Source organism: Malus sylvestris, chromosome 5 (genome assembly GCF_916048215.2).
Source record: "Malus sylvestris chromosome 5, drMalSylv7.2, whole genome shotgun sequence".
Lineage (NCBI taxonomy): Eukaryota > Viridiplantae > Streptophyta > Magnoliopsida > Rosales > Rosaceae > Malus > Malus sylvestris.
Window position 1 is genome coordinate 25,609,164 of NC_062264.1, and position 12,550 is coordinate 25,621,713.

The 12,550-nt window shown below is 32.2% G+C and overlaps 1 protein-coding gene across 1 annotated transcript; it reads right to left on the reverse strand.

Moving 5' to 3' along the window:
- Positions 1–834: 834 nt before the first annotated feature.
- On the reverse strand, positions 835–3,272 carry LOC126624512 (probable flavin-containing monooxygenase 1). The gene is made up of 5 exons (XM_050293577.1): positions 2,791–3,272; positions 2,438–2,675; positions 2,149–2,324; positions 1,550–1,911; positions 835–1,332 (listed from the first exon to the last, which is right to left on the reverse strand). Exons 1-5 carry the CDS (start codon positions 3,226–3,228, stop codon positions 1,263–1,265), a joined length of 1,284 nt encoding a protein of 427 aa, XP_050149534.1. The 5' UTR covers positions 3,229–3,272; the 3' UTR covers positions 835–1,262.
- Positions 3,273–12,550: the final 9,278 nt, after the last annotated feature.

The following is a 12,550-nucleotide window of genomic DNA, read 5'->3' on the forward strand; positions in this document are numbered from 1 at the left end:
CAGCCACGATTGAGGGGGGATGTTGACTGAGATGGATCAATGGTTAGATGGAGTGCCAGCTCATTACTTCAATCAACGGTTAGAATATCAAAACAGTTTATAGTTAGTTAGTTAGTTAGTTAAAAGAGAAAGCTTGCTAACTAAGACTGTATGTTGGTTTATAAATAGCAGTGAACACATATTGTAATTCAGTTAGTCAATTCTAAAGATCAATACAATTTCCTTATTCTTCATTTCTCTCTTTCCTTCTTTCTTCTCAGTTTTCTGGTTCTTCTCTGATATTCATAGTGTTGGTCTTAGAGTGTTATCAACTGGCTCATTGATTCAATGTCTCTCAATGTCTCTCAATTGCTAACTATTAATGAATTAGAATAAAGTAACCACACTCAATTTTATCAATGGACCCCTTTTTCTTTGTACGCCCTCACTTGAATTTCTGACTTTCTTCCATCAGCCAACTAAAATTTAAAATGTTTTTAAATAAAGGGAATTGTTATTAGTATTCTAAAAATTTCATTTGACATTTCAAACTTTCTATTATTAGAAAGAAAAATACACTTGTAAAGAATGTAAAATGAGATTTTTAGAATGCTAATAACAATTCTCTAAATAAAACGTAAACTACAAATTATTTATATAGAATAAAAAGTTAAAATAAAAGGTCAAATAAAAAGGGGCAGCACAGTTCCAGTGTATTTCACAGAATGGGCAGATTATTTCAATGCATTTTGTTTTATGTCGAAATTGAAATAGGGATGACTTGGTGGAGGGAGAAATAATCATAGCAGATGTAAAAAGATTCTGCCACAAAAATCTAAAAACGTGAATAGTGAATATCAGCAAAATAAAAACAGAGTGGGCTAATCAAATATATCAAAAATTCTTATTATTACATAGTAACTTACAACTGGTGTAACCTTTTACGTTACACTTATTTGAAAGAAAAGAAAAGGTAGAATTATTTTTTAAGTCAACGCACTAGGGATATTTTAAGATGGAGCATAATCCAATGGTCCATAAGGCTCAAATAATTCAGCGAATAGTCCCTTCTTTCTTTTAGGGTTCCATCCCATGTCCTTGCACAACTGGTCATTGTACCATATATGAAGGGTACCATTGCATGATCTCCGATAGTAGTTGCCGGCGTATCGCTTTGCAAATCCGTCCCATTTGTTCACATCTTTCTCCATCTCTTTTATGCTTGGTAACGTAAATGTGCCTGCAAGAAGCTCAGCTACCCACCTGCATCTCATCTCGGATGTTTACAAGTTTGAAACACTCTCAGAAAATCCGATTACGGCTAGTTGTGGAATTCGTCCATGTATGCATTCCCTGATTGAAAATGAGCCATCATATTTAAATGTTGCAGCAGTTAATAAAACGACCAAATAAATCTACATGTGCACACCGCATTACTGATCACATGTCTCACAAAATTAAGACCTAGCTAGATAGATGGGACTCGGACTAGAGTTATGTGAGAGAAGTGATCAACAAATGTGGTATATTTAGCATAAACTTGCCCCATTGTGCTTTCAAAGGAGCTAACCTGTAGAGGGGTAATATGGCCTCCGGCGAACCAGCTATATAATCCTGAAAGGTAGGAGACACAAAGATGTCTTTGAGCTTTTTATCACCTCTAAACCCAGTAGCGAGTATCACCAAATCTGTCTGCAAAGGGGATGCTTCCCCTTCAACCAAAATGCCTTCCTGGTCGAAGCTCAAGCTGCTGGGGGATTTTTTCAGTATGATGCTTCCCTCTTGGACTCGATCGTAGAACTTTTCTGGTATTGTTGAGAGCAGACAAGAACTGATTTCTTGAAGAAAACTATGCTTAGGTACCATTCCGTACTTGGCCAACCCAAGCTTCTTAGTTATGTAGCTTTCAACAAATTTTGAAAATCCCCATCTCTGTTAAAATTCACCAAATATATTCTTAATAAACTCCTCTTTTTACAAATTGATTAATACTAAATTCATAAAAAATAAGCTAATGATGCTTTACCGGAGTGGTGGAAAGTAAGCATGTTATGCACCACGTCGAGGGTTTGATCCTCACTGATTTCTCTCCCCTAACAACTAACTATTTAACCTACTAACATGATTGCTTATAAAAGATTCATAGAAAATAAATATAAAAAAGTTTACCAGAGGTGAAAGAATTGTTGCAAGGAGACCAAGTAGAATGCCTTCACCAGGCTTATGAATCAAAAGCTCCGAGAAGCGATTAAGGTATAGGTATGCCAGGGGCACACCCCATGGAAGATAGTCAGGAACAGTCCAATGCTCTGTCTTGTAAATTACTGTGCATGGATGTTCAATCCCTGCAAACCAACTGATTAATTAAGAGGAATAGGTACAAACTATGAACAAAATGATCACAATATTCTGGGTACATGCCATGTGACAATCAATTAATTTTCACGAAACTAGTTACCATTTGTGTTCGAACACTCCATTGCAATGTCCAGTGCAGATTTCTGAAATCCAACAACTGTTACACTCTTTCCTTTCACGAAGTTACGCGCTCTTTCGTAATCCATTGCGGCATAGTCCTTTGAGTGTATAACCTCCCCATGAAATGCTTCTGGCCCCTTGTTGAAAAGGAATTCAGGAATGTTTGGAACATCACTAAACCGGCCGATGCAGAGGATCACAAAGTCCACAAGGTAAACCTGCTTATGCATAATCAGATCAGTATGACTTAAAAATTGACAGTATGAAAGCATAACATAATTAAACTCGAAAGGAAGTATACATATATCTATGCATGTAAAAATAAGAAGGCACCTCCGTTGAACGGCTATGTTTGTCTTCTACTGCAACTTTCCATTTCCCCTTGGAGCTGAAAGGCTCACCAGTTCCACCCCAGTGACTCCAAGCTTGCATCTCATCCTCAGATGCACCTTCATACTCAATCCCACACACTTTGGTGTCGAATTTGATGTGCTTAAGCAAGTCAAAATGTTGAGCATATGATTGGATGTAATCCAAAACTTGATGCTGGCTAGGAAAGTCCTCTTCCACTGAAGATGGCCATGGAAAATCTGAGAATTGGTAGACCGGTTTAGGAGTTTGGAGCTTGGTAGACTCAACAGTTTTGGTCCACACACCTCCAATGCTGCTCGTAGATTCAAACAGAATAGGTTGAAATCCCTTTGAAATTGTGTACTTGCAGGCAAGGAGGCCACTAATCCCAGCCCCTACAATGGCCACCTGCTTTCCCATTTCTGAACGTGTTGGATATCAGTCACTATGCTTTTGATTTTATACCGTATGCATTAATAAATGGGAGGATGTAATTAAAAATAATTTCTTGCCGACGTGAATTTTAGATGTGTACAGTTTCAAAATGACACGTGTCGTTTTTTATAAGATAGTCAGTGTGTACCCAAGTACTATCCCTATTTAAATTGTTTGTTGATGTGATTGGGCCATAAATAAAACATCTGCATCTTCTCAATTTCCACGCACTACTATTTAAATTGTTTGGTTACGTGTTTGGACCATAAATAAAAGAGTAATTAGAATGGATTTTTTTATTAACATTCCACAAAATGTTGAATACACTCTAGATTAAAATTTAATGTTAAATAACTTATATATTTTATTATGTAATGACAATTTCGATCTTATTAGGTTTTAAAAAAAATAATTCTAAACACACCCTAAATCACTTTTAACATATTATTTATCTTATTCATATCAAAACCTCTCACTCTCCTTTGTTAAACAAAACCCTAACCCAACTATCTGCATTGTTTTATTATCTGATTTTGATTTCAAAGGAGATTAGTCCCACATATCTGCTTGTGATTTCCTAAGAAACTATACTACCCAAGCCTATTATTGATTGATTTAATACTAACATTTGTTTACAATTCCCAAAAAACCCGATTATCTGAAGGCTTCTCTCTTAGGAAGTTCTCACCGTTTTCAATGGTGAATTACAACAACATAACTCATTCCATTTAATGGTGAATTACTGCAATATAACTCATTCAGTTCAATTGGCACCTCTCAAGTGACTATTTTCTTCTCTCCACATCAATCACATAGGATGTTTGGGTTTACTCCAAAGTCAATTTATATTATAAAAATTAAAAATGAGTATTATAAGATTTGAAGAATGTGGGGTGTGTAAAAAATATGGAATGTATGTAGAAAATGAGCGTTTTTTGGGAAAGTATGTGGGGTATAATAAGATAATTTTTAATTGAAAAAATAAATATGGGGTGTATTAAGTATGTGGGTTTATTCAACAATATGTGGGGTGTTAATATAATAAGCCATTAGAATTCCTTATAATTATTTTGAGATAGGATCTTCGCCCGGATTATCTTTGTGAGAATTCCAGGAATTCTTTAATTATAGATGTTTATTTTACATTTTACGGTCAATTTTTGTCAAGTATTGTTTGTGTTCAATTTTAAATAATGTAATTTAAAATTATTTCTGACCGCACGATGTATGATGAAAGGATAGGATTAAAGGATCCGACAATAGGGGTGGGTTCAGTTTCATTTAGTTAGATTTTTTCCAAACCCGAACTGAAACTTTGATTCGGTTTTTTTCGCTTCAGTTTTTTTTGTTTTTTTTTCAATTTGGTTTTGTTCAATTTCGGTTTTGGTTTTTTATTGAATTGTTTTATTTTATAAAACTTCATTTTTTTAGTATGAAATTTAGAAAAGAGGCTTGCATTGCTAGACTAATAATAAGAAAATGAAGAAAGTGAGAAGGTGGAAGATAGTTGTACATATACAAGATTATATAAACCAATCATACTCTATCAACAACCTCAATTGCAAAGAAAAATGATCACCGTATCCATTAAAAAAACAAATAAATAGAGAAACTCATCCAAATTCTAAAGCCTTCCAAAACTTTCCTCTATAACCCATGAAATATCTTTCATATTTGAACAAAGTATGCTCCTTTGAAAAAGTCATAGGCTTAGTTTCAAACTTGGCAACAAAGTTTCACAAAAAAAAAAAAAACCATCATGGGCATACATTCATAAAATATAAAGGGATTCGATTTAGTTCAGTTCGGTTCGATTTCTAAACCTCCAAAATCGAAATCGAACCAATAAGGTTCGATTCAGTTTGGTTTTTTCTTTTTCGGTTCAATTTCGTTTTAGTTTTTGGTTTTTCGATTTTGATTCAGTGTTCGGTCTCCTTTTTTTTCGGTTTTCAATTTTTTGAACCCACCCCTTTCGGCGAGGATCCTATCTCTTTTTTTTTTAGCTTGTTTAGATTAAACATCCTTTTTTTTTTTACAAAATTCGATTAAGATGCTTTAATCAATTGCCAATTTAGCAATTTTCTATTTATTTAATTTATATTTGCTTAAGCTAGCTAACAACTAATTTCTTACAATTTAAGGATTTTAAATTCGTAACTTTATTAAATATGTTAATTTAACTACTTCTTCATTATCACTAATAAAAATATAACTTTTATTATTATTATTATTATTATTATTATTATATTTAATTAGTCTCTTCCTTCATAAAAAGATGTTATTAAAACTTTCATAAGTAAACTTCATTAATTTGTTAAAATTTTACGTATAGTTATATAAAAAAACGTATTTAATATCTATGGTATATTTGAAAATAAACTAACCAACTTTTGGTACGTTTAGATTCTAAGTGTAACAGGAAACAAAATGTACAAGAAATCCAAATGTACCATAAAATCAAATGTATCCATATTATAGGTAATCAAACGAACCAAAATAATCAAATGATCATACAATCAAAGGTACCCTCTAATAAAGTTGTAGAAAAAATGTTTAATCAAATTCTTAAAAGGATTTAGTCAACGAAATTGAAAAATAAGGCACCTATATCAAAATACCTCCAAATAAAAACAAGGCATGCTATGGCCCTATCCATTTTTATTTACACAAAAGTCGCACGACTTTGGCCCACCAACTTCGAAGGCCAAATTAGGGCTTAGACGGCCATCTCATTTCTTTCCAACATGTCTAAGATCTCGAACACGGTTTTCTCCGAGGTGCGTTTGACACGCAAACAATTAGGGCCCAAAAATATCTTGCCCCCTTAAATGCATACATATGCGTCATTCGATGCACTGAGGTCACTACTGTGATTGTGCGAACTGTCTCAAAACACAACTAGAGGCCCTATATCAGTAATTACAATCAATGTCAACGCCAAATGACCAATCTACCCATGTCCCACTCAACAATATGATCGAGGTTGTTCCTTCTCCCCTACCTATAAATAGAACCAGAGACTTTCAAGCTCAGGACCTTCGTTAACCTCTACAATTAAACAAAAATTTTGCATGATTCTTCAATTAACCCAATAGTTTTTTAGAAACAAATCCAATTATTTTTCCACAAAAAAACCTCTTAACTCTTCAACTACAATCTCAAAAGCCTTCAGTCGAAACAAACACTGACTTCGATCTCTGAGATCTAAAACTTTACAACTCTGCCACCATGATTTCCTCTATAAGAAACATATTTTGTACCAAGTCTAATTCGTCAGTAGTTATCTTGGTGGACTCCTCTAGCATTATCTTGCCCTTCATGACTTGAATCATGCTAAATTTTTACTAATTTCTTTACACTTTAGTCAACTTACATTTCAAGTTATATAGCTCAGTCCATCGGCCTAACTTTTACTTCTATGAGTGTTTGTAATCTTGATTCCATCATGAAATGGTTACATTCTATTTCTTGCTTTAGTTTCTATTCACTTTTATTTATTTTTCAGGCAAGCATACACGAAGTTACATTGAATTTGAAGTCCTCGTTCTCTCGAGGCTCAAAAAAGAACTTAACTGAATCACCGTCCCACTTGGTGCACAATCATTTAGTTAAGAAGTCATATTTATGCTTAACTTTCACACGCATTGAAACAAAAATATTGTCGATTAGCAACCTCCAACAATGGCATGCCTATTATCTCTCCCTCGAGCCATCTTGTGGCACTGAAACCAAAAGCACACTAGAGACAAATACATGTTGAACCTTATGTCCAAACTATGTTTGAGTTTTGACACAACGCATATATAGTGACATAATACACACATCAAGTGCAACAAAACAAGGTCGGCCCAGGCCCATTACGAGTTGGGCGATTGTCCAGGGCCCAAAAAAATTGGGGGTACGAAAATTATTAGGGTGGTATGTTCATATATGTTTTCATAAGAGTATAAATTTTTTAAATTTGGTTAAATGACAAAGAAATTTAACTAGAATTGGTGGTTTTTGTCATTTGACATTAATGAGGAGGTCTTGCTTTCAAAACACCATGTGTGTTCATTGACTTTCTAATTTTTACAAGTTTCTTTTTGTAGGAGTATAAATTTATAAAATTTGGCCACAGGAACAAAAAATTTGACCATAAATGGTGATTTATGTTGTTTTAAAGTTACTAAGGAGGTCTTGGGTTCTGAATGCTAGATGTTTGTTTTTACTTTCCAACTTTAACGAAATTTCTTTTTTATGAGAGTTTAGATTAATAACATTTGGCTAAATGATCAAGAAGTTTAATCAGAAGCAAGGATTTTTGTTGTTTAAAATTAACGAGAGGTCATTGAGTTCAAAATACTATGTGCATGTTTATTCTCTTCAAATTTTACGAATTTCTATTCGGTTATTAATTTCTTTTTTAATTACTAGCTAGTAGCTATGAGGGTTGCACTTTTTAAACATTCGTTCCAATTCAAGTCTAACATTCAACAAAAAGTAATGCGTGGACTAAATTTGCAAATCATATCACATGTCACCATTAGGTTTAATTTAGTGTTCATTCACTACTTATACATATCAATTGAAGACTCGAAAACATTATTGTAGTTTCATATTGACCAGGTTAGTGAATAAGAAAAAACACGTCACGATTTATATAAAAATACTTTAAAGTTTCAATAGAATGAAAACAAAACTCATCATCTATCTACTTGTAAACCCATAGTATTTAGTTCCCTTTTCTCGAATAAAATAAATTACATTTTATCTATTTCTTAATTATTGAGTTTGAAGTGTTTTTTCAGTATAATTTTATTGAAGTCTACGTGTGAAGTTAGGGCATATTTTTTAACGTTGTCCAGACCTAAAATATCTCTAGACCGGCCCTGCAACAAAATAATAGTCATATCACGCCATTTGACTTTTCATATGTATATACTATATACAATTCCTTTTAACAGGAATAGGATTCTTTTTGGATCCTTTTTATGGGGATTTCGATGATCAATCAATCATGTTCGTTCATCGTATATCATGCGTTATAAAATATTTAAAATTTAAAATTAAAATTGAATATAAATATTATTTAACGAAAATTAACAGTACAATATAAAATGAATAAACAAGATTGATTGATTCTCTGAATCCCCATCAAGAGGAGGATAAGGAGAAGATCCTTGTCCCTTTTAATAATGGCATGACATTGTTGTCCCCAAATACGCGGCACATAACTTGATTGACATGATGGATTTGCTATAAAGAAGATTCAAATGAGATATTTTTCAAAAAGGTTGTCTTTTTCATAACAAGTAAAAAAAGTTTGTTTTCTTCGAAAGGGTAATTATATAGAAATTATAATTTTAAATTAATGCCCATGGATAAGCTCTGCATAAAGAACATAAATAATAATAATAATAATAATAAGAATAATAATATGATGAAGATAACATGGTTGAAATTTCGACTCTTATGAAGAAAAAAAATATCCAAATATCAAGAAAAAGTAATGTTAGGAAAATCAAATTTTTTAAATCAAATTTACAAACTAAATGATGTGATTGGAAATGATTGAATTATTAATTAAATATTGATTAACATACTTGTTTTTTATTTGATGACACATCATTTGATTTGTAATTAAATTTACAAACTAAATGCTGTGATTGGAAATGATTGAATTATTAATTAAATGATGATTAACATGTTTATTTTTTATTTGATAACACATTATTTTATTTGTAATTTGATTAAAAAAAATTAATCTTCTAAGTATTTGTCATCAAGAAATGATGGAATGATGATCCCGAGCAAAACAGTTCACCGGATTTGACGTGATAGCCAAGGGCTGATGATGATAATAATACAAATATAAATATAGTAAACGGCTTTAGTCAAATTTGGATATTAGAATAATATTAAGCCTCTATCGTTTCATCTCAAATTTTATAGTGGCCACTTCATCTTCTTCATGCCCTTTGCAACCATTTGTGAAAAAAAAAAAAAAAAAAAAAGCATCTTGTTTCCATTGAGGGTTGGTTTGATATTGTTGTACTTTGAAAAGAAACTACTTTTACTGTGTTGTAAGAATAAACTCATTTTTGCTGCTTCATGTTTTCAGCTTTTTTTCATCCAAAACTGTGAAAATAAGTTGTTTTAAAGTTTTACCAAACACCTATTTGAGTTCAGTTTTTTTTTTATATCCATTTTTTTTCATAAAAACACTTCAATACCAACCCAATACTGATAGACATCATCCAAATCTTTGTTTATTCATGCCTAGAAAAAACCACACATCATAATCTACTTTTTTGAGTTTCCTGTGCGTCCCTCCCATTCAAGGTAAAATCAACCTTTGCTCCTTCCACACCATAAAGAGCAACATGAACTGGGCGGTGTTGGATGGTCTTAAATAGTATACACAGTTAATAAATAAGAGAATACTAAAGATTCGAGTCATAGAATTTCTCAATTCTGACATAATGTATTTATTAGATCTAATAAGTACATTAGATGTAATAGAATTATTTTGCTATATCTAGCCTAATACCAACCCAACCCATTTCATAAATAAAATGTGACCAATTAACCAACCAACAAAACTACCTCTTATAGATAACATATTGTTGTTGCATCGAAATATATAAATGTTGACTAATCTAACTAACATTGAACTTAGTAAAATGAAATGGTTGAATAATTGAAAAATGAGATTATTCAGGAATAACCATTGCATGCTAAAATTACGCATTGAATGTCTGGTAGTAGATCCATAATAAAAAAAATCTTTTGATTGTTCCAGAAGAAATGAAACAAAAGATACGGTAAAGCTAGGACATTTATTGTATGAGGTCTACCCAATGCTAGATGCGGAGGCACATAATAGATCGATATGAACATCAAGAGCTGTCCCATAATAAAACTGGTTGTTGTTGATATTTGATCATTCGAACCTTTCAATTCATAGATGTGGATCTCAGACCTATGAATGGGGATCATTCGATTTTAGTCACACTTTACCTTATGAAATTTAAAAGTCGCTACTTTAATCAATAGAACTCAATTTTGATCACATTTTGTCTTCTAAAACTCAAAAGTTGATACTTTACTCATTGAATTCGATTTTGGATATCATATTCCCCTAAAACTCAAAAGTTGTTACCTTACTTTCTGAAACTCAATATTCACTATACTTTGGCTTATTTCTATGTATTTCGCTAAATAACCATTAAGTTTACTTTTGTGAAATAATTAAGATCACTTATAGTTGACACATGACACATGTCTAAAGCTCACGTATCCAAATGGTGCCACATAGATTTAAAAATAAAATATAAAAAAAAATTCAAACATTGCATAACATATTATAAAAAAAATTAAAAAAAAAAGGTAAGAACAACAAAACAATTCCTCAACTTCATCCCCCCCCCCCTTCTCCTCCTCCTCTCCTCCCTTCTCTATACTCGTTGCCTATACAGTAATCCTTTCTCCCTCCATCTCCAGCCACCCTAGCTATCATCAGTTTCATTGATTTCATTATATCTTATGTTCTTATGTTTTTTTATGGAGGTGGGTGGTAAAAAGAGAAGATGATTCTTTTTGTTCTTTTTTATAATTTATTTATTTCAAAATCAGTATTTTGAGCAATGTGTACTCGTTTGATTGTGGTCACCTATGTTCTTATGTTTTTTTATGGAGGTGGGTGGTAAAAAGAGAAGATGATTCTTTTTGTTCTTTTTTATAATTTATTTATTTCAAAATCAGTATTTTGAGCAATGTGTACTCGTTTGATTGTTGTCACCTACGAAAAGATTCAAAAGATGATTAAGCTACATGAACAACCTTGATTGATATGATGGATTTACTATAAAGAAATTAAGAAGATTCAAATACATGCACGGAGATAAACATTTTCAAAAGGCTGTCTTTTTTATAGCAGTAAAAAAAAATTGTCCTTTTCAATAGGGTAACAATAGAGAAATTAAATTTTTATATGGTTTATATTAAATTTGCAAACAAAATCATATGTCACAATAAGAAATAAGTATATTAACATTTAATTAATAATCTAATAATCAACAACAACATTATTTATTTTACAAAATTTAGCTCAGAAATTTTGTCTCCATATCATTATCTTTTCGCTTATATAGAAATTTGCAACGTGGTGATCAGCCATACCGATAATGGCCTCAACTTCGATTGATGGAAAATACTTGGCTCGCTGTATGTAGAAAATCATAATTTGATGGGTGTGGAAAATCTTTTGGTTTTTGTAATGTGCTACTTTTGCATGTCCTATATGCAATTTTATTGCTCAAGAAGAATTGCACTAAAAATGCAATAGAAAATGCTAGGAATACCACATTTTATTATTATATTTGCGTACCACACTATGTGGTTGTACGCTTCCTGAAACTCGGTTTCGATCACACTTTACTTTTTGAAATTCAAAAGTCGCAACTTTATTCCATGGAACTCGATTTGTTCCTTTGCCCCCAGAAACTCAAAAGTCACTACTTTATTCTCTCGAACTTAATTTTGATATCATTTTGCCCCCCCTAAAACTCAAAAGTTGCTACTTTACTCCCTAAAACTCAATATTCACTACACTTTTGGCTTGTTTCTATGTATTTGTCATATAACCATTAAGTTTACATATGTGGCATAATTGAGGATCTCGGGGATTCTCCAATCGCATCCGTTCATCTTATATCGTTCAGCCAGTTTTTGTCAGGTACTGTTTATATTCAAATTTTAAATAAAAAAATTTACAACGATTTATAACCGTATGATGTAAGATGAACATATGTGATTTGAGGATCCTCACTAACATGACACAAGTATAGAGCTCACATGTCCAATCAAATAGTACCACATAGAGTAAAACAAAAACCAGTTTTCAAACATTGTATAACATACTAAAAAAGTAAGAATAGCAAAACAATTCCTGGATTTCATCTCTCCGACCACCACCCCCCCTTCTCTATACGTGTTGCCAATGCAGCAATCCTTTATCCCTCCCTCTCCAGCCACCTTATCATTAGTACCATTGATTTCATTATTTCTTATTTTCTTATGTTCTTAATAGAGGTGGTGGTGAAGAGAGAAGATGGTTCTTTTATTATTTTTTACTATCCATTTATTTCAGTTGGAAATTTGGTATATTACCAATTATAAATTTTGTATGGATGAACTTATTTTAAAAAATGGAAACAAGGCAATGTAACACGAATTTTGAGTTTTAATGAGTAAAGTAGCGAGTTTTGAGTTTAAATGAGCAAAGTGGAATCAAAATCGAGTTCTGGGGAGTAAAGTGACGACT